This window comes from Penicillium rubens (genome assembly GCF_028828025.1).
Source record: "Penicillium rubens strain IBT 27055 chromosome Unknown utg000001l_segment0_segment0, whole genome shotgun sequence".
NCBI lineage: Eukaryota > Fungi > Ascomycota > Eurotiomycetes > Eurotiales > Aspergillaceae > Penicillium > Penicillium rubens.
Window position 1 is genome coordinate 3,331,764 of NW_026890599.1, and position 27,536 is coordinate 3,359,299.

The 27,536-nt window shown below is 44.3% G+C and overlaps 6 protein-coding genes across 6 annotated transcripts; 5 read left to right on the top strand and 1 right to left on the bottom strand.

Moving 5' to 3' along the window:
• Positions 1–10,298: 10,298 nt before the first annotated feature.
• Positions 10,299–11,705, top strand: N7525_001316 (uncharacterized protein; the record flags this gene model as incomplete). Its single annotated transcript, XM_061211845.1, has 6 exons — positions 10,299–10,469; positions 10,521–10,914; positions 10,968–11,085; positions 11,137–11,204; positions 11,261–11,291; positions 11,351–11,705. The coding sequence occupies 6 exons, from the start codon at positions 10,299–10,301 to the stop codon at positions 11,703–11,705; spliced, it is 1,137 nt and encodes a 378-aa protein (XP_061071071.1).
• A 207-nt stretch (positions 11,706–11,912) lies between these two features.
• Positions 11,913–12,657, bottom strand: N7525_001317 (GIG1 family protein; the record flags this gene model as incomplete). Its single annotated transcript, XM_002558040.1, has 2 exons — positions 11,913–12,466; positions 12,531–12,657. The coding sequence occupies 2 exons, from the start codon at positions 12,655–12,657 to the stop codon at positions 11,913–11,915; spliced, it is 681 nt and encodes a 226-aa protein (XP_002558086.1).
• Positions 12,658–12,920: 263 nt separating this feature from the next.
• On the top strand, positions 12,921–14,014 carry N7525_001318 (cytochrome b5 reductase family protein; the record flags this gene model as incomplete). The annotated part of the gene is made up of 4 exons (XM_002558039.1): positions 12,921–12,925; positions 12,974–13,107; positions 13,184–13,809; positions 13,865–14,014. 4 exons carry the CDS (start codon positions 12,921–12,923, stop codon positions 14,012–14,014), a joined length of 915 nt encoding a protein of 304 aa, XP_002558085.1.
• A 2,431-nt stretch (positions 14,015–16,445) lies between these two features.
• N7525_001319 (arginine--tRNA ligase) lies at positions 16,446–18,585 on the top strand (the record flags this gene model as incomplete). The annotated part of the gene is made up of 4 exons (XM_002558037.1): positions 16,446–16,667; positions 16,749–18,046; positions 18,112–18,525; positions 18,579–18,585. The coding sequence occupies 4 exons, from the start codon at positions 16,446–16,448 to the stop codon at positions 18,583–18,585; spliced, it is 1,941 nt and encodes a 646-aa protein (XP_002558083.1).
• A 682-nt stretch (positions 18,586–19,267) lies between these two features.
• N7525_001320 (putative ABC transporter) lies at positions 19,268–21,580 on the top strand (the record flags this gene model as incomplete). The annotated part of the gene is made up of 8 exons (XM_061211846.1): positions 19,268–19,454; positions 19,513–19,753; positions 19,829–20,087; positions 20,137–20,587; positions 20,639–20,718; positions 20,782–20,935; positions 21,045–21,262; positions 21,338–21,580. The coding sequence occupies 8 exons, from the start codon at positions 19,268–19,270 to the stop codon at positions 21,578–21,580; spliced, it is 1,833 nt and encodes a 610-aa protein (XP_061071072.1).
• Positions 21,581–24,758: 3,178 nt separating this feature from the next.
• Positions 24,759–26,741, top strand: N7525_001321 (uncharacterized protein; the record flags this gene model as incomplete). Its single annotated transcript, XM_061211847.1, has 1 exon — positions 24,759–26,741. The coding sequence occupies one exon, from the start codon at positions 24,759–24,761 to the stop codon at positions 26,739–26,741; it is 1,983 nt and encodes a 660-aa protein (XP_061071073.1).
• Between the last annotated feature and the right edge of the window lie 795 nt (positions 26,742–27,536).

A 27,536-nucleotide genomic window follows, 5' to 3' on the forward strand; every position in this document is an offset into this window, starting at 1 on the left:
CTACTAAGAAAGGAAATAGTACTATTTCGGTACCGGAAGGTGCCTATTTTATCTATTAAGATAAGAATTATTAGGCAAACGAGTGCCTATAAAGAGGAACCCTAATCTAAGTATTAAGAGTAAATTAAACTAGATAGTAGGGAAAAGTGGAGGAGCTAGATTAATTCCCGATACCCTAGCTTAATACCCGCTAATTGGGACTATAGTACGCCTTTATATACCGATTACCTTAGGAGATAGTCGCGAAACGTATATAGATCTAGACACTAGCGCGGAATATAATATAGTTAGTAAGGAATTTACTATTAAAAATAAATTACTAGCTATACCTTTCTTGTCCCTAACGCTAAAAGGCGTCGCCTTAGATAGACTCCGTACCTATAGTATATTCTAGATACTATTTATAATAAGAGATTCTCGAGGCACTAAAAAGATAGTAAAACGACCCTATATCGGTATTAATAGGGACTCGAGGCTAAAAGGAAGCCCTATCCTTTTATTAAGGACCTTTATTAATAAATTCGACGTTATCCTACGACCTAGTATCGATAAATAGTGGTTCGGAGTTAAAGGGTTCGAACTTTAGAAACCTTATAAGTTTATAAAGTAATCTAAGAATATAGCTATTATTTACGCCCTAATTAAGATACTAGAGGAGGTATAGCTACCTAACGAAGATACTAACGTACCGGCGAAGAATTAAGACCGAATCCCCCCTAAATTAGAGGAGTATCGAGACGTATTCGACTATAAAAAAGCGGGTACACTACCGAGGATAAAAGCTTCCGACTATACTATCGAGCTCGAAGAAGGTAAAACTCTACCTTATAGTCCAATTTACCCCCTTTTACGAACGGAGCTTAAAGAACTATAGGCTTATCTTATAGATAATATTAAAAAGGGATAGATTAGACTATCGAAAAGTCTAGCGGGAGCGCTAATCCTATTCGTCCCGAAGAAAGATAGAGGACTACGTTTATATATAGATTACTAGGGACTTAACTACGTTTCGGTTAAGAATCGCTACCCTCTACCTCGTATATTAGAAATCCTCGATCGACTTTCTAAAGTAAAATACTTTAGTAAGGTCGACGTTAAAGACACTTACTACCGGATTCGACTATAAGAAGGTAACGAATAGAAAACGGTATTCCGAACCTAATATAGCTATTTCGAATATATAGTTATACTATTTAGACTATCTAATATACCGGCCACTTTCTAAAGTTATATCTATATAGCGCTAGTAGGGCTAGTTAACGTTATTTATATAGTATATCTAGATAATATCCTAGTTTTCACTAAAGACCGCGAGTCCTATTCGATAGCGCTTCGCTAGATTTTCGAAAGGCTATAGAAGGTAGAGCTATATATAAAGCCTTCGAAGTGTATATTCTACTAGAAGGAGGTCGAATTCCTAGGGTTTATTGTAGATAGTTCGGGAGTGAAAATAGACTAGAGCTATATCCGCGTGATCTAAGAATAGTAAGAACTAAAGAGCTACTATAATATCTAAGTTTTTCTAGGATTTTATAATTTCTACTATCGATTTATTAAAGGATATTCCTAGATTTCCCTACCTCTTATATCTATAATAAAGGGGAGTAAAAATAGGAAAAAACCGGGTTAAGTAACACTAAATAAGACCGAATCGGTAGCGTTTCGGAACCTAAAAGGGGCTTTCTAGTCGGCGTCCCTATTACGCTATTTCGACCTAGAGAAATATATTAGATTAGAAATAGATATATCGAACTAAGGAATAGGAGGAGTGCTTTCCTAACCTAATAAAGAAGGGCGTTAGTATCCTATCGCTTTCTAGTCCCGAAAGTTCTTAGGGCCCGAACTTAACTATATAATACCGGATTAGGAGCTATTCGCTATCGTTTATTCCTTCTAATATTAGAGATACTATCTAGATAGTAGTAAGTATCCTATTAAGGTACTATTAGATTATACTAATCTATATATATTTATAATATAGTAAAAGCTTAACGGCCGATAGGCGCGTTAGTGTATATTTCTTACGCCTTTTAACTTTATTATAAAGTATAGGCCCGGAAAGATAAACCCTATAGACGGGCTTTCTAGGATTCCTAACTCTAAGTAAGCAATTATAGGAGAGGAATTAACGATCCTAATTTAAAACCGAATTATAGATAATTAACCCCTAGACCTAAGAGAGGCCGAGAAGGAAACGGCTCTAACTATCTAAAGGATTTTAGAAGCTAAAGATCTAGATATAGATTATAAGTATAATTTAGATAAATATAACTTAGAATTCTAGTTTAGACTTAGTTAAGAGACCGTATAGAGAGATCCTAGGTCTAGTGTAACTACTAAAATAGTAGTAAATCGCGCGAGTATAGAAATAGATAACTAGTCTAAATAGCGAGAACTATATAATAAATTAAATATTCTATTCGACGTTACGGATACTATAATAGTAGTAATCTAGTCTATTAGTATAGATACTATAGATATTCTCGAATAAGTAGGAAAACTCTAATCGGATAACCTAGAGATAAACCGCTAAAAAGGTAACGTATCGATCTCGAAACCTAGTAGTAAAGGCTAGTTAGTCGACGCCTTAGGATTACTATAGTACTAAGGACGTCTATATATATCGGGAAAGGAGGGTATCTATATAAAATTAATATAATTATATTATAATAACCCTACTATAGGCCACTTTAGTAGAGTAAGAACTAAAGAACTCCTAAAGAGAGAATACCACTAGGTAAATCTATAGGCGGATATATAGAGATATATTAAATCCTACGTAATATATTAAACCGCCTAAACGCTAAGGTATTATCCTTTTAGTAAGCTCGAATCTCTACCGATTCTATCCCGGCCCTTTATCGAACTATTAATAGACTTTATTATAAGGTTACCTTAATCGATCGAGAAAGGAAGGATAGTAGATACTATTTTAGTGATTATAGACCGTTTCTCAAAATAGTGCCTCTTCTTCCTAGTTTCGATAACGATAGATACTTCGGAATTAGCCGAGCTTTTCTATTATAATATTAAACTAAGGTTTAGCCTACTAAATAGTATTATATCTAACTAGGGATCCGTTTTTATAAGTAGATTTTAGTTAAAACTATATTATATATCCTAGATAAAATTAAGGTATTCGATAGCGTTTTACCCCTAGACCGATAGTTAAATAGAGAGGATAAATTAGACGCTCGAATACTACCTTCGGTATTTTATTAATAAGTAATAGAAGATATAGCCTATACTCCTATATATAGCGGAATTTATATATAATAATAGAGTTAATATAATAATTAGAATTTTACCCTTCTAGGCCTTATTAGGCTATAATCCTAATTTCTAAATATACGCCGAGGACGGTAGTGTAGAGAGAGAGGTACCGGTAGTAGTATCGCGAATTAAGAAGCTTTAAGAGCTCCGCGAAAAGCTATAGGAAGTATAGCGAAAAGCCACTAAGATATAGGCGAATTATTATAATAAACGCTACTAAGAGATAATATTTAAAAAGAACGACCTTATAGCCCTCTTAACGAAAAACCTACGATTAAAAGAAGGTACGATAAAGAAACTATCACTAAGATAGATAGGACCTTTTAAGATCCTTAAATATATCGGAAAGTAAGCGTATCGCCTACTACTCCCTAGCTAATATATAGCGATTTATAACGTATTTCCTATATCTTTACTATAACTATAGTATTAACGTAAGGGTAAACCTAAGTAATTACCTTTACTAGAGCTAGTAGATAATAATAAATAAGAAATCGAGGAGATAAAGGATAACTAGCGGTTCGAAGATAAACTACACTATCTAGTAAAATAGTATAGCTAGCCCTTAGAATATAATTAATAGGTACCTAAGAGTGTAATAGTAAATATACTAAAAGTTATCGCGAGATATAAAAGGTCCTAATTAGAGAAAATAAAATTAATTAGAAGTAGCCGATTATACACTATATTAATAGCGAAGCGATATATATATAATCTTAAATCGACCCTATCTCACTCTATAGCTAACGGAGAGATATAAAAGAAATTCACTAAGTAAAATAAAAGAAATCTAGGTCTAAAACCTCTCCGAAACGATACTAATAAACTACCGCTATATCTATAGATCGAGAGGGAAACCCTTTAGGTATAACTTAAGGAAAGGACTAACCGCGGGCCCTAGCTTAGAGGAGCCGACTAGGTCTTATATATTTTAGCGGAAGGTAATAACGCTAGTATACTAAGACCTAGCCGACTCCTCCGCGATACGTAGATAGGGGTAATAGGAACCCTCTATAGTAAGCTTAGTCTAGTTAGAAGTAAAATCGGTAAAAAGGTCGCTAGGGACTACTAAGGAAGAGCGAGAAGACACCTACCTAGTATATATATCCTTAGTTAACTATATAAATTAGTAATAATAAAATAACCCTAAATTATAAGCGAAACTTACCTAGGATAGCTTAGTACCGGTAAGCGAATACGTATAGCGATACGATTTAGTGAAGCTATTAAAGGACGCGACTAAGTGTCGTATACTTACCGCGACGCTATCGATAAGGTCCTAAAGAAGGAGGAATTTAGACGCGCCTTCCTCGCTAGGGCTAAAACCTCCCTTAGTATTTAACTAAAATTATTCGGCCTAGGATAAATATATAAGTAACTCTACTCGGTTTCCTTCGATCCCCTCGGGGACCTAGGTAACGTTAGTCTAAAACGGTTATAAAATAGGATAGTAACGTATATAATAATATACCGTTTTATAGAGCTTATAGAGACTATTATAATATTAATAATTTTTACTATTATATATAGTAGCGAAGTATTTTACTAAGAAGGGCTAAAGAGCTATAGGATCTCTTTCGCGCTAATTACGAATAGAGACGCGTAAGTAAGTAAGGCACTAGGTTCGGACCTAGAGAATAGGGTTATATAACTTATAAGGAGAATTAGGGACTAAAGGTATCGTAATAATCTTAATACGAAATATAACCGAAATAATACTATTATAAAGTAGATATAGAAGTAATAAGGTAATAGGAAGGAAGAGAAAGAAAGATAAAGAGCGGAGGATAAATAAGTCTAGTTACCTATATAATAGGATAAATTATCCTAAAAAGGAAGCTATAATCGAGGATATAATTAAAGTAGACTCGCTCCTACTATTTCTATTAAACGGGTAAAAAACTTAGAGACACCGCTAAATTAGTACCTTCCTACTATAGAAACTACTATATAATAGTTAAGTTAAGCTCTATTAGGTAATCCTCTATTAGAATAGGTGTATCTTAACCTATCTAGAAGTTAATATAGTTAGTAACTATATTAGTAAACCGCTATTTCGCTACTATCTAACTTATATATCTAGGGTCTTCGGGATAAAGGCCGATAAGATAATATCGTCCCTTAGCCGCTATTAGCGCTTATAGATCTATATAGATAGTATCCGCCTAACGTTCGGTAATAATATATATATACCTTATATACTTAGCCTTATAAAGGATTAGTAACGAATTATAAACGAAACGGGGTAGTAACTTACCTCCTAGACCTTCTTCGACCCCGAGAGACTATAAAAGGAATAATATACCCTAAGAGAACTATCTAAAGCGGAGGCTAAATTATAACTAGCCTCTAAGATATCGAGATATAGTTCTTCGGGCTAGTCTATAAAGTCTATAAAAAAAAAGCTCGCCTAATCTAAAATATATACTAGATCCCTTATATCTTATAATATCCCGATAGGAAACTATAATAAATTAGTACTATATTATAGCTAAATTATAAGGTCCTTACTATTTCGTAAATAGCGTTTTTACTATTATAATAGTTATAGAGGACCGAGATACTCTCGTTAAACTTATAGTAAGCTAGGTTAAATAGTGTATCCGTATCCGTCTCGTATATACTTAGTATATAACGGAAATAACCTAAATAGAAGAGGTAACGAGGCCGAATGATTTCATAAGCGATATTAGTAAGAGGAGCTATAGCTATAGTGCCGGATCACTACCGATACGAGAGAGACTCGGGGCGTTAGGGGAGATTTATATCTAGTCTAGATAAAGAAACCGTTCCCTTTAATAGCCTCGGGCTTACCGTAGGAAGAGACACCTATATTAGAAAGGGTTTACCTAGATAAAGAAGAGCGGTCTCCTTTAATAGTCTCCGTCTAACCGTAGGTAGGGACACCTACGTTAGAGGAGGGGGAATAATTGTAAAGGATAAAGGTCCTTTTAATTATAAAATAGGGAATGATAGGATATACGTAGTATATATCGTAATCAATACGTGCGGGGTTCGCTAGGTGATCGACCCTGCTTCTTAGCGCACTAGGATTTTCTTTTAATCCTAGGGCCCCCGGGGCCCCCCTGATTTGGGACAAGAGTTAGTCTTGTCACATAGAGACAATACACTTTCATTCCTCTCCCCGCCATTCGTATCTTACCCGGTTGACAGGCCTTACACCTGATAACTGTATATCTTTACAAGGCTATACTAGCAGTTATACTACAAAAATCAACTATACCGACCTTAGTTATAATATATAGGATAAAGAATTCAATTGTGAAGCCTATAAGCTCGGTAAATCAAAGCGGATTATATCTCGCTCCTAATAAGCGAGAGTAACTAGAGTAGGCTATATATTTTATATCGATCTATAACCTATATCCCTACCTAGTTTTAATCTAGATACTAAATCTAATACTAGCAAATATAATAGAAACTATATTATAATTATTATAGACAATATAATAAGATACTATCTCACACTATATCTTACTATAAAAGTAGACGTATCCCTAGTTCTCTAGAAATTTGCTTAGAAGATACACTAAAAGATAGGATACTAGCTATAGGAATAGCGGATTAATAGCGGTACGGAATTCTCGGTTTTTACTAAATAGGCTAAATCGATAAATATAATAGTCACTTTGTCAGCTCCCTATATATATAAGTAAAACGGTGTTTCCGAGTTCTCTAGGTTTTATCTTTTATAAATTACACGTACTATAAGAATCGATACTAGTGCACTATAAGAGCTCTAGCTAGAAGCTGTTAATATAGCTATATATATTATCAATCGACTAAGAAAGCTAGCTTAGGGGGATTAGTTTCACTAAGCTCCAATTATAGTATAGAGGAAATTATTGAATATAAGATCCCTAGAGAACGTCTCTCTTTCTTTCCTTCGAGTATAGTATGCTAAAGTATATATTCATATCCCGAAGGAAAAACGTGTTTAAAGCTAGAAAATAGAAGCTAGAGTATAGATTAGCTACCTCGTTAGATACGAGGGTAATAATAGTTATATCTATAGGATTTATAATCCTAAAACTAAGAAGGTCTCTAGATATAGAGATATTGTGTTTTAGGAGCAAAGATAGGGTATTCCTCACTATAATAAAAGGGATATTATCACTAGAGGACAAACTATCGATACACCTCCCCCTATTTCTTATAGGGGTATTAGTTCGCTAGTTATTACTACTAGCAAGGTTTAACAACTAGTTTATCTCCTACTATTAGATACTAGAGTGTAGGAACTAGATAAAGAAGAAGAAAATACTCTCTTTATAACACCTATATAGGCGGAGAAAGGGAAAGCCCTAATAAGAGGAATATCGATAGGTTTATAGACTCTATCACTAAGCGTAGGAACTATCCCTTCTCTATTAGAGAGAGAGAGAAGACCGGATATAGACTCTTCTTCGTCCCTAGATCTAATTATAACTACTCCTACACCGTAGCTAAGAACGTTAAGACGCTAAACTATAGGAATCCCACCGAGAAGATTCGACGAAGAACAATAGGACTTATATAGAGGAAGAGCTTTATCCGCTATTAGTATTGCTTTTGCTACTATCCCGGAAGGTCTAAAGATATAGCAAGTGAGAATTCCCCGTAACTATAAAGAAGCGCTAAATTCCCCGGAAAAGGATCTATAGTAGGATACTATAAACAACTAGATCACTAAATTGGAAGTAGCCTAAGCTTACTAGCTAGTTAACACTCCGCCGAGAGGAAGCACTATCTTACTAGGGAAATAGGTTTATAATCTCAAATATAATAAGGAGGATATTATCACGGAAATAAGAGTAAGATAGGTGATCTATAGCAACCGCTAAAGACCTAGATTCGATTTTGATGATATCTATACACCGGTTGCTAGGCTAGAAAGCACTAGACTTTTCTTATCTATAGTTACTATCCGAAATATAGAATAGGAGTAAATTGATTACACTATAGCGTACCTTAATACGCTTATTAATAAAAGGTGCATTTTTATAAGACCCCCGATAGGATACTACACTTCTTCTTCGATATCTAAATCCCCTTTCCGGCTAGACTAATTAGAAGCTAGTAAAGTCTGTATACTAAAGCAAGTATTGTACGGACTTCGGCAATTAGTAAATTTGTGGTACGAAACGCTAAAAGAGGAGCTAAAAAGACTAGGTTTTAAAGAGCTTCCGGATAAAAGGTGTATTTTCACCTATAGAGAGAGAGATCTCTAGCTTTTGCTCTATATTAACGATATATTAAGCGCTACTTTAGATAAACGACAGATCCAATAGTTCAAAGATAATATTACCTTTAAGATTAAGGTAGTTCGTGAACTAGCTAGATTTCTAGGAAGTAGCTTAATAAGAACTACCAACGAAGCTTTATCAACCATTTTTGTCGACTAAGCTATATACCTAGAAGATCTGCTATAGATAGCGAGTCTAGGCAAGGTTTTATCAATATACCTACCTATAAAGTTATCCTATCAACCACCTTTCTCTACAATAGAGACTGATATAGTCTCTTCCTCGGAAATAGTTTCTTCCTCCGAAAAAGCAGCTTTTGGAGAAGATATTAGTAAGGTTGCCTAGTTAGGCATACGTATAAGACCCGATATCGCTTTTACTATAAATAGACTATAGAGAAGAACTATAAATCCTAGGAAGCAAGACCTTGATACCCTTTCCTAACTACTACGCTATCTAAAAGGCGCACCTAGCTATAGGATATAACTAGTAAAATCCAATTTAACACTAATTAGCTATATTAACTCTTCGTTTAACGACTACGAAGATAGGAAATCCACTAAAGTATACGTCTTTTACTATATAGGAGCGCTAGTTTTATAGAGCTCACGGAAACAAGACATTGTTGCTATAGGAAGCACTATTGCTAAATACATTACTCTCGATAGAGCAGTGAGAGAAGGACTCTATTTGAAAAAGATCCTTCTCTAGCTACGATTACTAGATGACACGAAGCCAATTCCAATTCCGATTTATACGGACAGCGACAATGCCGTTGCAATTCTCAAGAAGGACTCCTACAATAAAGGAACCAAGTGGTTGGATATCAAATATCAATTTGTGAAACATACTATAAAGACGAAGCAGATCGATATCCAGCTCATCGACAGCAAGGAAAACCCGGCAGATATATTAATTAAAGCACTGCCAAAAGTCGACTTCGAAAGGATTCGAAAACTGCTAGTGAGCAAGAAGGAAATGACAGACTAATTTGATGATTTTTACTATGATTTTTACTATGCAAACCAGATTGATTTTTGCTTTTGATGCTCAGTCTGGGGGGGTGTGTTGACATGCATGGTATGGTATGTCTTTATGCCTTTGTCCCTTTGTGCAGACTGAGGTTTTGCTTTGTCAGTTTGATATGTCAGTTTGTCAGTTTGCCATTCCTTTGTTAGTACAGGCTTCATATACAGCCTGTTTTTCCATAGATTCATAGTACGCATCTTCTTCCCGATTTTCCCTCCATGCTAGTTTATCTCACTAGCAGTCCTCCTTCGTAGCCTCAACACTTTCTCATATAACCGGGCTTTCTACATATGTACAACATACTATACATTATGCGTACTTGGTAGTATAACATCAACCAAATGAGGATAAATTTGATGGAAACGCACTAAGGCGGTAGTGGCTAGGGGCCAAAAGTCAAGCACTTGCCAGGCCACTCACGATATTAGCGCTTGAGGCCTAGCGCTTGAGGCCTCTTATCATCGAGAGAAGCGATTGGTCAATTCATCGAAGTATGACCCCAGCCAGACAGGCCCCGAACTGCCCGATCGTCCCCCTCGGCACGGGCTGTAACAGTAGTGCCTACGGAGGACGGAGGACGGAGTACAACATGCATATTCGCGTGTTTAGAATTTAATCTCAATTAACTTTTGCCTGTGATAATAACTCTCTGTTCTACTCCGTACAGTTTCCAGTCCCCCTGATGCTAGAGAAGATAGAGGATATTGTCGCGATTCCCCTATAAGGAACAGAGCAGCCGCTCTCAAAATCATGGCAATCATGGACGCTGAATACATAAGCCAGACAAAGGGTCCACGCATTCTAGGGATTTTCTGGGCGTTCTTCAGTGTAAGTGTGGTGATGGTATCCTTGCGACTTTATGTCCGAGCCCGGATGTTAAGGAACATGGGGCTTGATGACTATATCATAGTTTCCGCAGTGGTATGTACGACCCAATTCATTTCGGTCCACTCCAAATAACAATTTATATAGATCATGGTCGCCAGTTATACAATTCTCACCACGGTGAATGTCGTTCTGGGCTACGGGAGCCATACAGCTGTTTTGATGGAGAGAGGTGGCATGGACTTGGTCGAACGCATTCTACTCATTAATTATGTCGACTTTGCACTAGGAATCATGTCATTTACAACTCCGAAACTCGCAGTCGCTGCTCTCCTGAATCGCATCATGAATCCCACCCTCTTTCACCGAATATGGCTATGGATATTGACAGGCTCGGTGTTCGTGGCGTCGAGTATCTGCATCATCGTTCTCTTCACCATGTGTGATCCTCCCCAGGCTTTATGGAAGGTTCGTCTCATGTCTGAAGGGGCAACATGTCGTCCGACCAAGATCCTGGTGGGCTATGCAATCTTCACTGGAGGTATGTTGGTGGGTTGGATGTCTTTTGCAAACGAATAACTGAACCTTTCTCAGTTCTGTCCGCGGTGGTCGATCTGTACCTTGCGATTTATCCGACTGTAATATTGCTACGACTCCAAATGTCGATTAAGAAAAAATTGGCCCTGTGCGCGGCTTTGGGTTTGGGCGCCGTGTAAGTTGATTCATATTAATGTCTAGGGAGAGTAGCTGAACATCCACACAGAGCCTGTGCAATGGCTATTGTCAAGTGCCTACAGCTACCAGGCTTATATGATAAAGAAGACTCGACATGTAAGTTGCTTCTTTGTGCATGAAGTGAGATACCTACCGCTGACACGGCATAACAGATGGAACAGCAGATCTTGTTATCTGGACGAGGTATGTTTTCAGTCACTCCTTATATTAAATCTGACTAAAATCTGACTCGCACGTCTCAGTGTCGAATCAAACATTATCATTATGGCCTCCTGCATCCCAACCCTGGGTCCGATGTACGAGATGATCCGAGGGAAACGTTCCTGGAGTTCTCACGGGCGATATGAGAGCAGCAAGTTGCGTTCGGACACGGATAGACCCATAAAGAAATCGGCAAGCAACAATCGCGACGACGACGATATCCTTATGACCACGAATATTGGGGCTACGGGGAGCGGTAGCCAGGAAAGCATCTTGAACTCGGATCAGCTCCAAGCAGAGGTCCCCATGGCCGGCAAGATTCATCGCACGGATCAGGTAAAGATTGAGTATGCGACAAGACCTGAAGGCGACCACGAGCCACGACCTTCATGGTAGAAGGGTGTGTACCGCCTGTGTTCTTTGCGGGTTGATCAACGGCTCCAGCCCTTCGAGAACTCTTGTAACTATTTTCTTCCTTCCTCTTGTCTTCTTAATGACGTGACATGTCCAATATAATTCTAGGAGCAAAATGCTTCGTTTTAAGATGCCGATGCAAACCTGATCGACCAGGCAAAAATCTATCAAACAATCCCACCAGCAACCTCACTCATTTGCCCATTCGAATAAGATATCCTCGGGGACATCACGGACCAAAATATGGACATGCTCCAATGCCCTCACGCTCTGTAGACCGACCCAGTTCTTAAACCATAGCACATGGGACTCAGGGTCTGGGAAATTTTGAGGATCCTTAGCCAATCGGTCCACGAAAGTCTTTCGAACAAAAGTGTTGATCATCGCACGAGATTCATCGGTCAAATGGCCCTCGTCAGATTTAACAGGGATGGGAGTGCGCAACCACACGACCAGATGCGAGATTCCGGGGGTGACGCCATAGGGCCAGTCATTCCGGAGAATCTTGTAGTCCTCGGGATCGGCAAAGGGACGCGGGTTCTTGAAGGTCGCCGGGGGCCCGCTTTGCTTGATAACCGCGGAGTCACTGCCGCTGGCAGTGTTTAGCGGCAAATGCCACTTTAATCGCTGCTGGCAAATATAATTCATGATCGTGCCATACTTCGCTTTGGTCTCTTGTGTCCAGGCCAGGTATCGGCGGAGATCGGAAGGCTTCCGCTTGAGTGCACCGAGATCATTCCGCGCTGTTACGGGAAATGGCATGAGGGGAATTGTCTAGGGCAGATTCGGAGACATGCGGGGACTTACCGATGATACTTTTTAGGTCTTCCCAGTCGTGGTATACGAACTCCTCGTCGGTCATAGCCAGGAGCTTGTGGTCCAATTCCGTTAGATTAAAGGCAGGGACTTGTGGGATTTCTGGTACTTCGGGCATTTTGATGGTTTTGAAAAGAAGAAATAAAAGCAGTACAGATAATCCAGTAACCCCTCAGTAAGCCAAACAACCCCCCGGGGCCAGTAAGTCGAGTAAGTCGAGTCAAGTCGAAGTAAAAAGTCGGGGAAATCGTAACCCCAAAAGGTGGGAAATTCCGTTGGGCGGACTAGCCCCCCTCATTTCTTTTTATCTCCTCTTTTCCCTTTTCTCTTCTGCTTTTATCGCTGCTTTTTAAAAAACTACAGTATCCGAGTTTTTTCATAATGAGGTGAGTAAATGTTATTCCCCTATAACATCAATGGCTGATTCCTCGAAGTCTCGCCAACATCGGCACGGCCCTCGCGCCCTCGGCCCTGCTCATCGCGGGTGTTTACGCCATTAAGCCCGAGTTTGTCACCTATGCAATCGCTGCCGCTGGAGTTCTGGCCGGTTACTTGGTTTTCAGCAACAGTGCGTGCATTTCTTTTATCCAAATACCGAAGCACCGAGGAACGCCGAGGAACTGAACTGACCCCATTGACCGCAGAACCTCGCAAGGTCTTGAACCCCACTGAATTCCAGAACTTCGTCCTCAAGGAGAAGACTGAGATCTCTCACAATGTCGCCATCTACCGTTTTGCCCTCCCTCGTTCCACCGATATCCTCGGTCTCCCCATCGGTCAGCACATCTCTCTCGCCGCTACGATTGAAGGTCAGCCCAAGGAGGTTGTCCGCTCTTACACCCCCATCTCCTCCGACAACGAGGCTGGCTACTTCGATCTGCTCATCAAGGCCTACCCCCAGGGTAACATCTCCAAGTATCTTACCGAACTGAAGATTGGCGACAACATGAAGGTCCGCGGCCCCAAGGGCGCCATGGTGTACACTCCCAACATGTGCCGTCACATTGGTATGATCTCCGGTGGCACTGGTATCACCCCCATGCTGCAGGTTATCAAGGCCATCATCCGCAACCGTCCTCGCAATGGTGGTAACGACACCACCAAGGTTGACCTGATCTTCGCCAACGTCAACCCCGAGGACATCTTGCTCAAGGACCAGCTCGAGGAGCTGGAGAAGGAGGACGATGGATTCCGTGTCTACTACGTTCTCAACAACCCGCCCGAGGGTTGGACCGGCGGTGTCGGCTTCGTGACTCCCGACATGATCAAGGTACGTTTGTATGCCGTGCTCGTGCTACCTCGGTATTAATTAAACTTTCTCACAGGAGCGTCTGCCCGCCCCCGCTGCCGATGTTAAGATTCTCCTCTGTGGCCCTCCTCCCATGGTCAGCGCCATGAAGAAGGCCACCGAGGCTCTTGGATACACCAAGGCGCGCCCCGTCAGCAAGCTGGAGGACCAGGTCTTCTGCTTCTAAGGGATTCGCTGCGATCAACGAAAAGTTATTGTTTTCGAACTCGACTCCGCCCTTTATATATGTGAATCGGCTATAGAATATTAGCGGGTCCGGCCGCGAAGCCATTTTGTTTTGATGTCTGGTGTGTGGTTAGATGTGTCAATAGACCCCAGCCTACAAGTGATAAAAAGAAGCCCCGAGGCTTGAGCGCGTGAGATATCCGCCTACACTTCGGTATTACTGAAATGTTCTTAATCGACTTTAATAACTGTATAATCTTATTTACATACCAACCACTCTAACCTTCGTCATGTGTGGACACTCAACTCAACGTCGGTCCAAAGACTTCATCTGTCATGGCACTCCAGTCCCCTTCCTGCGTTTGGAAACCACTCTAGTAGATTGCCATACTAGACGAGGATTTTGCGCCAAACGTGCTTGAAATATCTACGGAGCTCCTGAAGCTCTTAACCTTGGAAGCTTGAGCACGCGCTAGTCACTTTACGAGGTAATTTATCACGGATGTGGAAATTGGATATGCATTCATTTCAGCCAACCAAAGCGCTAAGGATCTGTACTAGTATCCTTAGAATCCTCACTAGTTAGTATCTTTAGACACTTGACGAGTATCTTCCCACCACTCCGGATGCAGTATCCGATCGCACACATTGTCTCTACAGCATTCCTTACCTTCATTAAAGGGCTTCCGATCAAATAGCAGTTTCCGGTTGATGCTTGCATTCCCATTGAGAATTTGGAACCTGTACCACTCCGCTAGTTGTAAAGCGTCGGCAACAGCTCCACCCATGGTTTTATGCAGTTTGGAGACTGGGATCGATATACACCATCGAGCTTTTCGATCCATGGGCTCAGTACTAACTTTGAACTTCCTCTCCCGAATACGTTCAATGATAAAGCAAATCAACGCTCCGTCAGTGCGAAGGTAAAAATGGTCCTTGATAGTAAATGTGATATTGATCCACGTGTTTTCAGGGCTCTCATCCACACCTGGGCCATTATGGATGGTAATGTAATATGACATATTGATTAGCTCTCGAAGCCCATTAGCTGTTGAAGGGCCAATATTCTCGAGTTGGGGACCCTATGGAGAGTAATCCTGCCGAGTTCGCTAACTGTGAGATAATGTTGCTTCGTCGGTGAGTTGGATGCTGCCCAGGGGGAGTCGAAGCGCAATAAATATGTGGCACCGACCGGCCATAAGATGATGCTCCCCTGTGACCTACTACCTGGGGCCCTTTCGTGAGAACAAAGGCATTATGTTACAAGCCCATTGTCAAGTCTTTGATGAGTATGAATCGGGAAGGAAACAAAGCTTTCAATTTATTAGTGGCGTTCATTGTTTTGTTGCTATCCTACCAGCCACTTGATCTCCGGGCATTGTGTTCTCCCTTCCACAGTTGCACTGGAGGACAGAGCTAGTGACATTGAGATACAAAAGAAAGAATCGACAAAGGAATGGGCTACAGGTATCCCATCTTTGCCCCTCATATGCTTCTTTTATGTCTGCTCGGTGTTCTCAAGAGTAGGAAGACCCCCTCGGGTGAGACCGTAACATTTGCTGAAAAGATAAAAGGTCAGCACAATTCATGGAAACCGACAGAGTTGGTAGACTCGCTACTCTGTCTTCAAAGACCTAGTGGTACCAGGGTTAGCACGGGCCCATACATGGGGGAAGGGCCGAAAGACATACACGTAGCTTGTGTATTCCCAGCACTTTATCGGGCTGAAAGGTATTTGCTGTTATACATTCTTCTTCGACTGCCCTTCTATTCGAGAATCCTGCACCTTTCCGAGGATTCTGGGGTTATTTATATCTTTGTCTTGCAGGTAAATACAACGACACTTCTATGATATAGAAGGCTAAAGTGAGGCTAGAGTGAGAAAATACAAACGCAGAAAGTGACTTTCCCAGACTTTTGGGCAGGAGAAGAGAAATAGATCAGACTAGTAGGTTCAAGTATAGACACATCTGAGGAGCCAATGCAAAAGAGATATGCACCAAGTGTCGCTCAGGATAAGTGATCGATCACTTTCAAGTCCTATGTCTTTCTCCGTTGAACATCCAGGCCGTCGTCTTGGCCATAGGGTGGCATAAGGGTCTAATGAGCATGTAACTAGTCTGTATATTTAAATTAGTATAGGGTTTCAGCAGATCACGCTCAAAAGTGACGTCACATTTAATCGATAAGACCTGGTCGTCACGTGACTCACCGCCCTCGTTGAGTCACAGCAAGTCAAAAAGGGAAGGAACGGGAAAAAGAAAAGGGCAAAAAAAAAAGATCCCCGAGAGATTTCCCCCCTCTTTATGGGTCATTGTCTAAGCGGGGCTCTGCGGTTCACAGCCATTTTTTCTCCGTTGCGCTGCCCCTCTAAACCTTCGACATTTCTGACTTCGATACGCGCATTCGGTACATCGCGAAGATTCTCAATCATGTCCGCCGCTTCTCTCCCCGCCTCTGTTGAGGCTCTCTCGCTCCAATCCACGGCACAGAAGTCTCAGTTCGCCAACTGCTTCCCGACACTGAACCCGATGGATATATACCGCCAGCACATCGCGGAGGAGTTGGCTAAAGCCGCTGATATCGATGCTCAGAAGATCTACCCGCGCATTGCCTGGACCAGTACTTTGGATAAAGGTGACCTTTCATTGCCGGTATGTAGCCGCAGGCGCAATTCGCATGTTCCGCGTGATCATGGGACCCTGGGCTAACAATGTCTTGTTGCATACATTTAGGTGGCTTCTCTTCAGATTAAGCAAAAAAACCCCGTGGAGCTTGCTAAGGAGCTTGCCTCCAAGTTCCCCGCCTCCGACCTTATTCACCCCCCCACTCCGCTTGGTCCTCACATCCAGTTCTTCTGCAAGCCTAAGCCATTGACCGATAATGTTCTTGGTCGTATCCTGAAGGAGAAGTCCGCCTATGGAACAAATGGCAACCAGGGTCAGAAGGACCCCTTCGACCCCTCCAAGGGCCAGAAGAAGATCATCATCGAGTTCTCGTCGCCCAACATCGCCAAGCCCTTCCACGCTGGTCATCTGCGCAGTACCATCATCGGTGGTTTCCTCGCCAATATCTACACTGTAATGGGATGGGATGTTATCAAAATGAACTACCTGGGTGACTGGGGTAAGCAGTATGGCCTGCTGGCCAACGGCTTCAAGTACTTCGGCAATGAGGAAGCTCTTGTCAAGGACCCTATCAACCACCTGTTCGATGTCTACGTCAAGGTCAACCGTCAAGTCAGTGAACAGGAAGGACCTATCAAGGAGCTGAAGGAACAGATCAAGGCCAAGAAGGAGAAGAGCGAGGATGTTGCTGAGCTCGAGACAGAGCTTGCCAAGCTTGTGGACGTGAGCGAGGACGAGAAGGCCCGTCGCTACTTCAAGAGTATGGAAGACGGTGACCCGGAGGCTCTTGCTCTCTGGCGCAAGTTCCGTGATCTCAGCATTGAGAAGTACAAGCAGACATACGCTCGTCTCAATATCGACTTCGATGTTTACTCCGGTGAATCACAGATCAAGTCTGAGAGCATGACCGATGCCTATAAGCTGATGGAGCAGGCCGGTGTCTCAGAGAAGTCTGAGGGTGCTGTTATTGTGGACTTCACCAAGCACGGTGCCAAGAAGCTGGGCAAGGCTATTATTGTCCGCAAGGACGGCACTCCTCTCTACCTGACCCGTGATATCGGTGCCATCACCGAGCGCGACAACGAGTACCACTTTGACAAGATGATCTACGTTGTTGCCGCTCAGCAGGATCTCCACCTGGCTCAGCTCTTCAAGGTCACTGAACTTATGGGCCACAAGGACTTGGCGTCCCGTTGCCAGCACATTAACTTCGGTATGGTCCGTGGTATGAGTACCCGTAAGGGTACCGTCAAGTTCTTGGATGACATCCTGCGCGATGTTGGTGACAAGATGCACGAGGTCATGAAGAAGAATGAAGTCAAGTACTCACAGGTCGAGGATCCTGAGAAGACTGCCGATATTCTGGGTATCACCTCCGTTATGGTGCAAGACATGACTGGAAAGCGGTATGCATAATGTTCTTTCCTGCTACTTCTGTCGATCCGTTTACTAATTTGCATGTTCATTTCAGCGTTAACGGCTATGACTTTAACCTGGATGCCATGACATCCTTCGAGGGTGACACCGGCCCATACCTGCAGTACGCTCACGCCCGTCTGTGCTCGATGGCACGCAAGTCTGAGTTGGATGTTAACGAACTGGTCAACGCCAACTTTGACCTTTTGACTGAGCAGCATGCTGTCGACTTGGTCCGCCTGCTGGCCCAGTGGCCCGACGTACTCCTGCAGACTGCTAAGACTCTTGAGCCCATCACTGTCCTCAGCTATCTGTTCAAGATGACACACATGCTGAGCTCTAGTTACGATGTGCTCAAGGTGATCGGCAGCGAGCCAGATGTCAAGCAGGCGCGTATGGCGTTGTATGCATCGGCCCGTCAAGTTCTGCACAACGGCATGCGGGTTCTCGGTCTCAGCCCTGTCGAGCGGTTAGATTTTCCCAGCCTCGTTGAAGAAGCAATTACTGACTCATATGTTCTAGTATGTAAATTCGGCTTCTTTGCTCGATTTTGCTTACTTTTCTGTGTGGTATATCCACTCAGTATTTCTCAAAGACTGGTGTCTTTCGTATACCTTGATATTAATTTAGTTGCATTGGGCGCCAAGAGCGGGACGAATAAAAATGGCATTATGCTTATTCTTTTAACAAAATCCTACTCAGATTTCTCCTTTTTTCTTCCTATTAATTTCTTTTAGTGTTTTTTCTTTGCTTTTTTTTTTTGAAGATCGTATTGTTAAGGAAAGATGTGGACGATCCGATCCCCGATGGGATCGGGGTTTGGACGCACCCCACATAGCAAAAGCGCTATTGCTTATGGGATCTTACGCTAAGGAATTTGATCTAGGCTTATGACTCTTCTCCAAGTTCATTATCCGTAGAGGACGGCGTCTCCCCGGGGGGATCGGGGACCATCAATGTCTTATGTCAGCTCGGGCTCGAGTCTACGGGTTCCACCTGAAGATTGAGCCCTACATTCAACCTCGGGGACCACCTCGGACACGTAACAAGGACTTTGTCTCGACGCTAGACAGGGATTTGTAAGTCCGTGGGTCCAGGTGCAGATAATATGGATGTGTTTAAAATTATAAAACCTGGGCCCGCGAACCTGGACGTGGGTTGGATTCCAATTCTCTCGTATCTGCCGCAAACCGTCTACATTATCTTGCAGCATGGGCAATCCCTCACCCTTGAACGCATCCAGTACCCCGGACCTGGAGCGCAATGACAGTGGACACTTTCTCATGAACGAGACCGTTCGGAATTTCTCGTGGCAAGGTTTAACGGTTACCGTCAAGGATCGTGAAAGTAAGAAGGCGCGCGATCTGATCAATGATATCAGCGGTGATGTGCAACATGGTTTGTACCCTTGCCCATAGGCTATAAGAAACATATTGTATTAATGCCGGTTCTACAGGGGAGCTCGTTGCCTTAATGGGCCCGTCAGGCTGCGGCAAGACAACCCTCCTCAACGTGCTGGCTCGACGTGCTGCGTCAGCTGGTGCGAAGGTTCTCGGGGAGACCTACGTGAATGATGCGCAAATGGATTCACGGAATTTCCAGCGGGTGACCTCGTACGTCGAGCAGGAAGACGTGCTGATCGGGTCGTTGACCGTGCAGGAGACATTGAAGTTCGCGGCGGACCTCTCGTTGCCCAGGTATGTCAAGCTGGAATAACAGCCGTCCGACAAATCTCACATATGCATCCCGGTACTTACCGCTTCTATCTATAGCTCCGCATCGAAGCGTGAGCGCATGGATCGGATCCGCACACTTTTGGAAGCATTTGGTATCCAGAACCAGGCGAACACGTTGGTCGGCACCCCGATCCGGAAGGGCATCAGTGGTGGTCAGAAGCGACGTGTGAGTGTGGCTGGCCAGCTCATCACCAATCCAAAGATTTTGTTCTTGGATGAGCCCACAAGCGGTCTAGACTCGACTGCCAGCTTTGAGGTGATGTCGTATGCAAAGGAACTCGCGCGGGCCAATAACGTACGTCCATACCACATGTGTTCCCTGCTGTTGTTAACATTTTACATAGCTTCTCATCATTGCGAGTATCCACCAACCATCAACTACCACGTTTAATCTCTTCGATAAGCTGCTGCTTCTCTCGGCAGGAAAAACATGTTATTTTGGGGCAATTTCAGCCGTGGATAGCTACTTCAGTGGCATTGGCTATCCAATCCCCGCACAAACCAACCCCGCTGAATTTATCTTGGATACCGTCAGTTCCGATTTTGCGAGCTCGAAGGAGGAGGACCGAGTCGGTGTCATTCAAGCTGCCTGGGCAAACTCGAGCGAGGCAAAATCACTGGAAAGACAAGTGTCTGAGCGAGTAGGCTCCACAGAGAAACCTGTCAACAAGGCCTCCACAGAAGAACAGACTCGACCAGGAACGGTTTCGATTACTATGGCTCTGCTTCATCGCTCATTTGTTAAGTCTTACCGCGATGTCATTGCTTATGGAATCCGGATCGCAATGTATCTTGGTACGAATTATCATGCTTCTTTTAAAGCTTACCGGAGCTAACGTGGCGCAGGATTGGCTATCATGATGGGCACAGTGTGGCTACGTCTTCATCCGTCCCAAGACTCTATCCAGCCGTTTATCAACGCTATTGTGAGTTTTACATGTGGCTAAAATTGAAGGGGTGCCGATACTGATATATGATATATGATATAGTTCTTTGGCTCCGCATTCATGTCTTTCATGGCTGTAGCATACGTCCCCGCGTTCCTTGAAGACCGGGCAACTTTCACCAAAGAGCGAGCCAACGGGCTATATGGTGTGACACCATTTATAGTCTCAAACTTTCTGATTGGGCTTCCCTACCTGTGTATGTACAAGGTACTCCCTACTATATTCCTGCCCTCTAACGTCTCCAGTTTTGATATCTCTGCTCTTCTCGATCGTCTCATACTGGCTGTCCAATTTCCAACCAACAGCGGAAGCCTTCTTTACCTGGGTGATGTGGATATTCCTTGATCTTGTGGCGGCCGAATCCCTAGTGGTCCTCATGACATCGATATTCCCAAACTTTGTCATTTCCTTGGCGCTTGTCGCATTCGCAAATGGCCTCTGGATGAGTGTCGGAGGGTTTATGGTCACGCAGAATATTCTCAATCCGTTTTGGAAATACGTGTTCCACTACATCGATTACCAGGTATGCTGATATCCTACTATCCGAAGTTTATTTTCTTGTTAGAATGGTCACTAACCCACTGGGTACTTGGAATAGGCTTATGTCTTCCAGGGTATGATGGTCAATGAATTCTCCAAGAGAAACTACTCGTGCGGTGCCGGTTGTCGATGCATGTGGGCTACTGACCTGGAGGATCAGTGTCTCATTCGGGGCACTGGAGTGCTAGAATCGTATGGGTATGCCACTGGTCGCACGGGCAAGTGGGTTGGAATTCTTCTGGGCATCATTGCTGGATATCGAGTCCTTGGATGGATTGCTCTCTATCTGCGCAGGAGTTAGGAGGCCGAGGGGCTGATGCTGCCTAGCGATACTCTGGGTTTGATCGGGCTATGGGTATAGCAACAGTGTGATATTATATTTATTTTCTTTGTAGATATTATTCAGTTTGGGTGGACATATTGATAGAAAAGGAATTGTTTGAAAACACATTTGCTTCCACCTGTACAAGGTTCGGGGAGCTTCATCCGGAATGGCAGTCGCCTATTCCCCGATACCCTAAAGAGGCGCCACAGTCCCCAATCGAGCAAGCTGCTGTAGATTCCGTAGCACCTCAGTAGCACTCTGACCTTGAAGCGTAGCCCTGGGAACACTTGACTTACATGACTGTTGTTTTTCGTACGACATCAGACAATGTTATTTACCCATCGTGTGCCGAAGCCTAGCCCGGAAATACGTCGCCATGAAAAAGGCTATCTGGAACGAACGAATCATGTCATCTACAAAGGAAACCGGGGTGATGCGATCAACATGCAAGTCATGTATACCGATGTACCATGTACAAGAAACTTCTATAATGTTTCCAAGGCCCTCTCCTTCACCACCCAAAGCCCCGATAGGAGTCTCTATATTGTAGAACCGAGAAAGGAATAGAGTTGGACTGGTTTCCCCTCATCTTCATCGCCGGAGCACCATTTATCAGTACTCATGAAAGAGCGGTGAAGGTCTCAACCTCGAGGAGCTGATGCCATCTTGCAGAATGAAGCAAGGGGGTGGCCCCTTGATGTTTTTTTAGGTTCCCCGAGATAAATCAATGAATCACCGGGGAAGGATGTCAACGTGATCCCAGCATGAATTGTATATGCGAGGAAAGCTTGTTGGCTGTTTTGCCATGCGATCCAAATTCAGATATCTCCCCGTGCGTACAGCATCTTCCTAGTACTCCCGGGCCCGATGCAAAGACCTATACTGGTGTCCACCAACGGTATTACCGTAAGCGAAGGTGGGAAGACCACATTGGAGCCGCATGGAGATCCTGAGTTATATTTGGGGCGGAGCCCTTTTCCTGGTTCGATTTCTCAGCCTCTTGGCCTGAAGATATCCACTTCGGCCCAATATAGGATTTTTCTCAGCTCGGACTACATACCCAGGGTCCAGAATGTTTTGGATGTTATCGGCTACGCTCAACACATAGTCTATAGCGGTCATCGCCAGTTCCAACCTTGGAATGTTGTCATTTCCACACGTGCGGAGTGAAAACTCCACGAACCTCCTAATCTAAGGACGCAAGGGATGTGAAGGAATCCACAATGGCAATGATAGACCGTCCGTGCTGCATGTCATACCGATCTAGCCATTTCTGCTTCCCAAGAGAAGGTTCCGCCCATTTAGTTCATTACTAGTACGATATAGTGTCCCGCGTATGGAGTACTTCAAAACTTGTACAAGTACATACTTGCCCTTGAAGCGATGGCGGATTGTCAAAGGTTTTCCACCAGTGTGAGTCACGAATGAGAAGTGTGCAGGCGGAGAAAAGACAACGTCCAAAGATATCCTGCCACATGGACGAGGGGCTCTGACGACAAATGCCATGCAGTGCTCAGTCCCTCTCTTCTTGTTCTAGTATTGTTTGACATCTGTGGTTTCTATGGTAAAAGTAAACCTGAGTCACTCCCCACTCCACAAGTGGCGATTCTGCCAGGCTTCATTGTCGATACCTACAGGTGTCTGCCTACATCGTACATGCTATGAGGGAGGACGGAGTAGTAGTGGTCACCTCAACAGTTCTGCGTTGCAGCCTGGGTTGTAGGGTGTCATCCCCACCGACTTTTTTCCCGTGTGCCAGATACATTGTCATTGTACTTCGAGGCCCTGCATTGACCAATATACATGAAAATTAGGAAAATACTCAAACAATTGCCGAGCAGAATAAACTGAGTTGACCGGGAACCGAGTCATAGCCGATTTTTGCTAGAGGAACAGGTCTTCAATTGACAGGGAAGACCCTTTATGGTGGAGGCGATCATTGGGCCGCAAACCCGGTTGGGCGTTAGGTGTGGGATGCACTTTAGGGAGAAATAGGAATGCGACATCTCCGTGGTATTCCAGCACGGAAAACTATTCAAGCACTGGGGGAGAAAAAAAGACGGAAAAAGGGAAAGGATAGAAAAGGGAAAGAAGTAAAAAGAAGTAAATAAAACTAAGGAAAGGCCAACCATGGATCCTAGCAGTCAAACCAAGGATTCCCCAGCGGGTCCCGACCTTAAAAGTAAATAATTCGAAGATATCCTCCGTTGAAGTCTTGCAAGTATATTGTACGGAATACTATACAATAATATATGTGAGCTAGTTACATACAGAGTAGATAAATAGATAAATAGATAAAAACATTGATGACGATATCCCCCACTTTCTTCTTTTTTTTTTCTCCCTTTTGTGTTGGGTACCGAGAGCCTCTTCGTGAAACTTTCTGATTTTTCTCTCTCTCTCTTTTTTTTTTTTTTAACCCTTGTGCCCTGTGCCTTCGGGTGTTTACTCTGCCTTTCTCTTTCTCTTTCTCTTTCTATTCTCTATACTCCTCTCCTTTTTCCTAGATCTCTCTCTTTTCTCTCTCTCTCTCTCTCTCTCTTCCTTTAGATATCAATCAGATCACCCCTCACTTCGTTTTTTTTCTTCTATCGCTGCCCATCGACTCCACTCTCCCCACTAGGTTCTAAGACCGTCAGGCAGAGGATCCCAAATTCTCAACCCAACCTCTGCAGCTGCAGTGCGCTCCACCACTCATCGTCTGCCAGAGAGGTCATTTTCTATTTTCTTCCTTCTTTCTTTGACCCAACACTTCCGCCCGACTCTTAGCCTAACATCCCACTTCGATGGAGACGTTGCGATTTGAAAAGTACCATATCGCTCTCTCCGCTTGACAGAACCCGTCGCCCGTCGCCTGCCATCGCCCGCTGCGATCGGCAGGTCCGCTTACTTGTTCGAGTGGCCCGCTTGGGTTGGGCACTGGGGAGAAGAGAAGAAAAAAAAAAAGAAAGCCCATTTCATCAGATTTACGGGGTTGAGAGGGGGAGAATAAGATCGATTCTGACTCATCGTCAAAGGGGAGCAGTGGCTTGCTGTAAGTTGGGACATCTCTGGAGCCCTGTGGGAGCCACCCACGTCGCCTTTGTCGGAAACGGGACCAACCCTGTTTTTTTAAATTTTTTTTCAGACACCCGCCCGCCTTGCAGACCACATAATGGCCAGTAAGGGCCCCCGGCCTGCCTGCGTCGAAGATTACGACGAAGAACACCACGCTGCCCGACCCGAAACTAAGCATTCTGCCCATATTGCTGCTGCCAATACAGCTGCCAAAATATCCTCCAGGTTGGAAAGATTCCAGGAGCCGCTGATCGACGGCGCCAGTGACTCAGGTTATTCTAGTCGCACCGCCGCTACGGTTAATAGCACCCAATCTGGGCCGTCAGGCGGAAAAAGCCCCCCGATCCCTCTTAAGGTGGACACCCCCAAACGTAACGACCTCGCCAGGAAAAGTTCAACCAGAGAACGAAAGGACAAAGAACGATCTCGACCCTCGCACGAAGAGACGATGGTTGGTGCCTATCCGGGCGCTGCCCATCATGCTCACGTGCCCCGGTCGTCGTCCAAGTCTCGTCGACGAGAATCTTCCCATGCCCGCCAGTATCACGACAGTTACTACGATTACGGTACTCAGTACCATCAATCAACCCCGGTTGGCCATCGACACGGCGAATATTCCTACTACTCCCAGCCACGCCCACCCGTCCCTGAATACTCGTCGTCCCCACACAATGCTCGATATCCAGGCGGTGCCATAGAGCATATTCACGTCAATCACCCTGGTCGACCCGGCCGCTCCAATTCGTATCATACCTACCACTCAGACGGACGACCCATGAGTTTCCACGGTATGCCACATGGAATGGGTTCTGGAATGGGTTCTGGAATGGCATCTCCGATGTACCCCCCGCACGCATATGATCATGGCCCTCCACCATCGAGCTCAGCATACATGCATCAGTACTCATCTTCCCCATATGCACCATCCTACTATGCCCCATCAGCCTCGGACTACCCCCCGTCAGAGTATCCACGAGAGCGGTCCCTGTCCCGGGAGCCATCACGCCGTCGGTCCTCATCTATATATACTGCCCCCAACCCACCCGTGGACTCTGGGGCGTATTCGCCATGGTTTGATGAAGAGCCACCTATGGAACACTATCCTCCGCGAGAATTCCGTGACCGCCCTCCAAGACACCAGGAACATGATGAAGACTACTATCGGATGCCACCCCCAGGAGCAAAGCCCAGGCCCAAGCCCAGGCCGCAGATCCACCAGGCAAAACAACCGGAGCGGCCAGATCTACCACTGAAGAGTCATACCTCTGCCGGTATTGTCCCGTCCCAGCGTCGCCCATCCAGAGGCGTGGACAGAGAACGAGCCATGGACAGGGCCAGAGGCATTGACCGAGATATGGACCGCATGGACATGCCGGAACTTGCAGCTGCCTTGCCAGTGATTCAGGATCGCTCCCATCGTCGCATGTCAAGGGACGCCCCGCTGCCAGAGAGAACCCATAGCCTACGAGATCACCGACGATCAGCGTCCTACCAGGATGATCGACGGACTGCTCAGGTGGCCGTGGCGAGCTCTCGGCGGCGGAAGCCTACCGAGTACTACTACGAGGAACCATCCAGCGCCGCTGACGACCTCGAGGACCGCGAGCGTGAAGCTGAAAACTACCAGGCAGCCCGATCGGGCCGAACCTCAACAGCTGCACTGCCTCTCTCCACAGAGGCCTTGCTCCCTACCAAATCGTCCCACCGCAACGGGAGCGAGAGTGGCAGCCAGAATAGTCGGTCGAACAGCAGCCGCGGCAGTGCCACAGCCTCACGAAAGGAGGAAGACAAGAACATGACCCTCACATTGAACGGATTCCAAATTGGATTTACATCTGAAGCAGTTGCAGGCAAATCTATTAACATTCGTGCTGGGGACACCGGGGCCGTCCGATTGAACATCGGCGGCCCGCGGCCATCCAAGCAGCATGTGAACGGTACCAGCTCTGATTATACGGGCGGCTCCAGCCGCCGGGAACTTGAAGATGTGGTGCGGCGTCCCCGGGAGGATAGGCGGTCGGAACGATCTAGTCGTCGAGACAGCCAGTCGGCCTACGGGACTACTCGCTACCACCATTGATCTTGTTACCCTATAGATGTTGTCCTTTTTGTGTTTTTTTCGTTTTTCAGGGTTAGGTATTTTTGTTGTGATTCCATCTTGTGTCTGCATAGCCGTTTGTGGCTGGCCTTGTCCGTTTGTCAAAAGTTTCGACTGTTTCGCATATGCGTTTTTCGTTTTCCTTCGGGGTCGGGTGCTTTTGCAACCAAAAAAAAAACAATGGAGATTACCTAAAGCGAGATTCTGTTGGGCGACTTGGGGAACAGGCTAGACTTTGTCATGAAGTCTAGAGTTGCCTGTTGCCCAACAGTCTCGCTAGATTGGGAGGACTTTTTTGTGTGTGATTTCATTTGCAACTGCTGTCTCGATTTTTCTTTTTATGTTTGTGTGCTTGGGCAAAATGGTCGGGCACGAACCCCATGATGATGTGTTTGTTATGGCGATATGATTGTACGATTCTGATGACCTGCAATGACAAGTCTGATGTGCTTTACTTTCTGATGTCTTCTTTTTGTCAGCGTTTCGTGTATAGCCTTTCTTGTTGGGCCTATGTCTTTCTCCTGGTTACCTTGTTCGCGACTCCGAGTGGCGGAGAGAGATTATACCCATATCTGTTTACTTGTCATGTCTCAACAGGTCATCTTTTTCTTTGGCCATATCTATGATTTTATTGGTCTTGTTGCTATTTGGCCCTACTGGGAGCCTCGTAGTTGTTCTTGGGCTTTGTATCGATTCGGTTGATTTTCGCAATCTCGCTGATCTCCTTCTGTTTTATCGTCCATTGGTCTTGATGCTTTTTCCTGCTTTTGCTGTTTA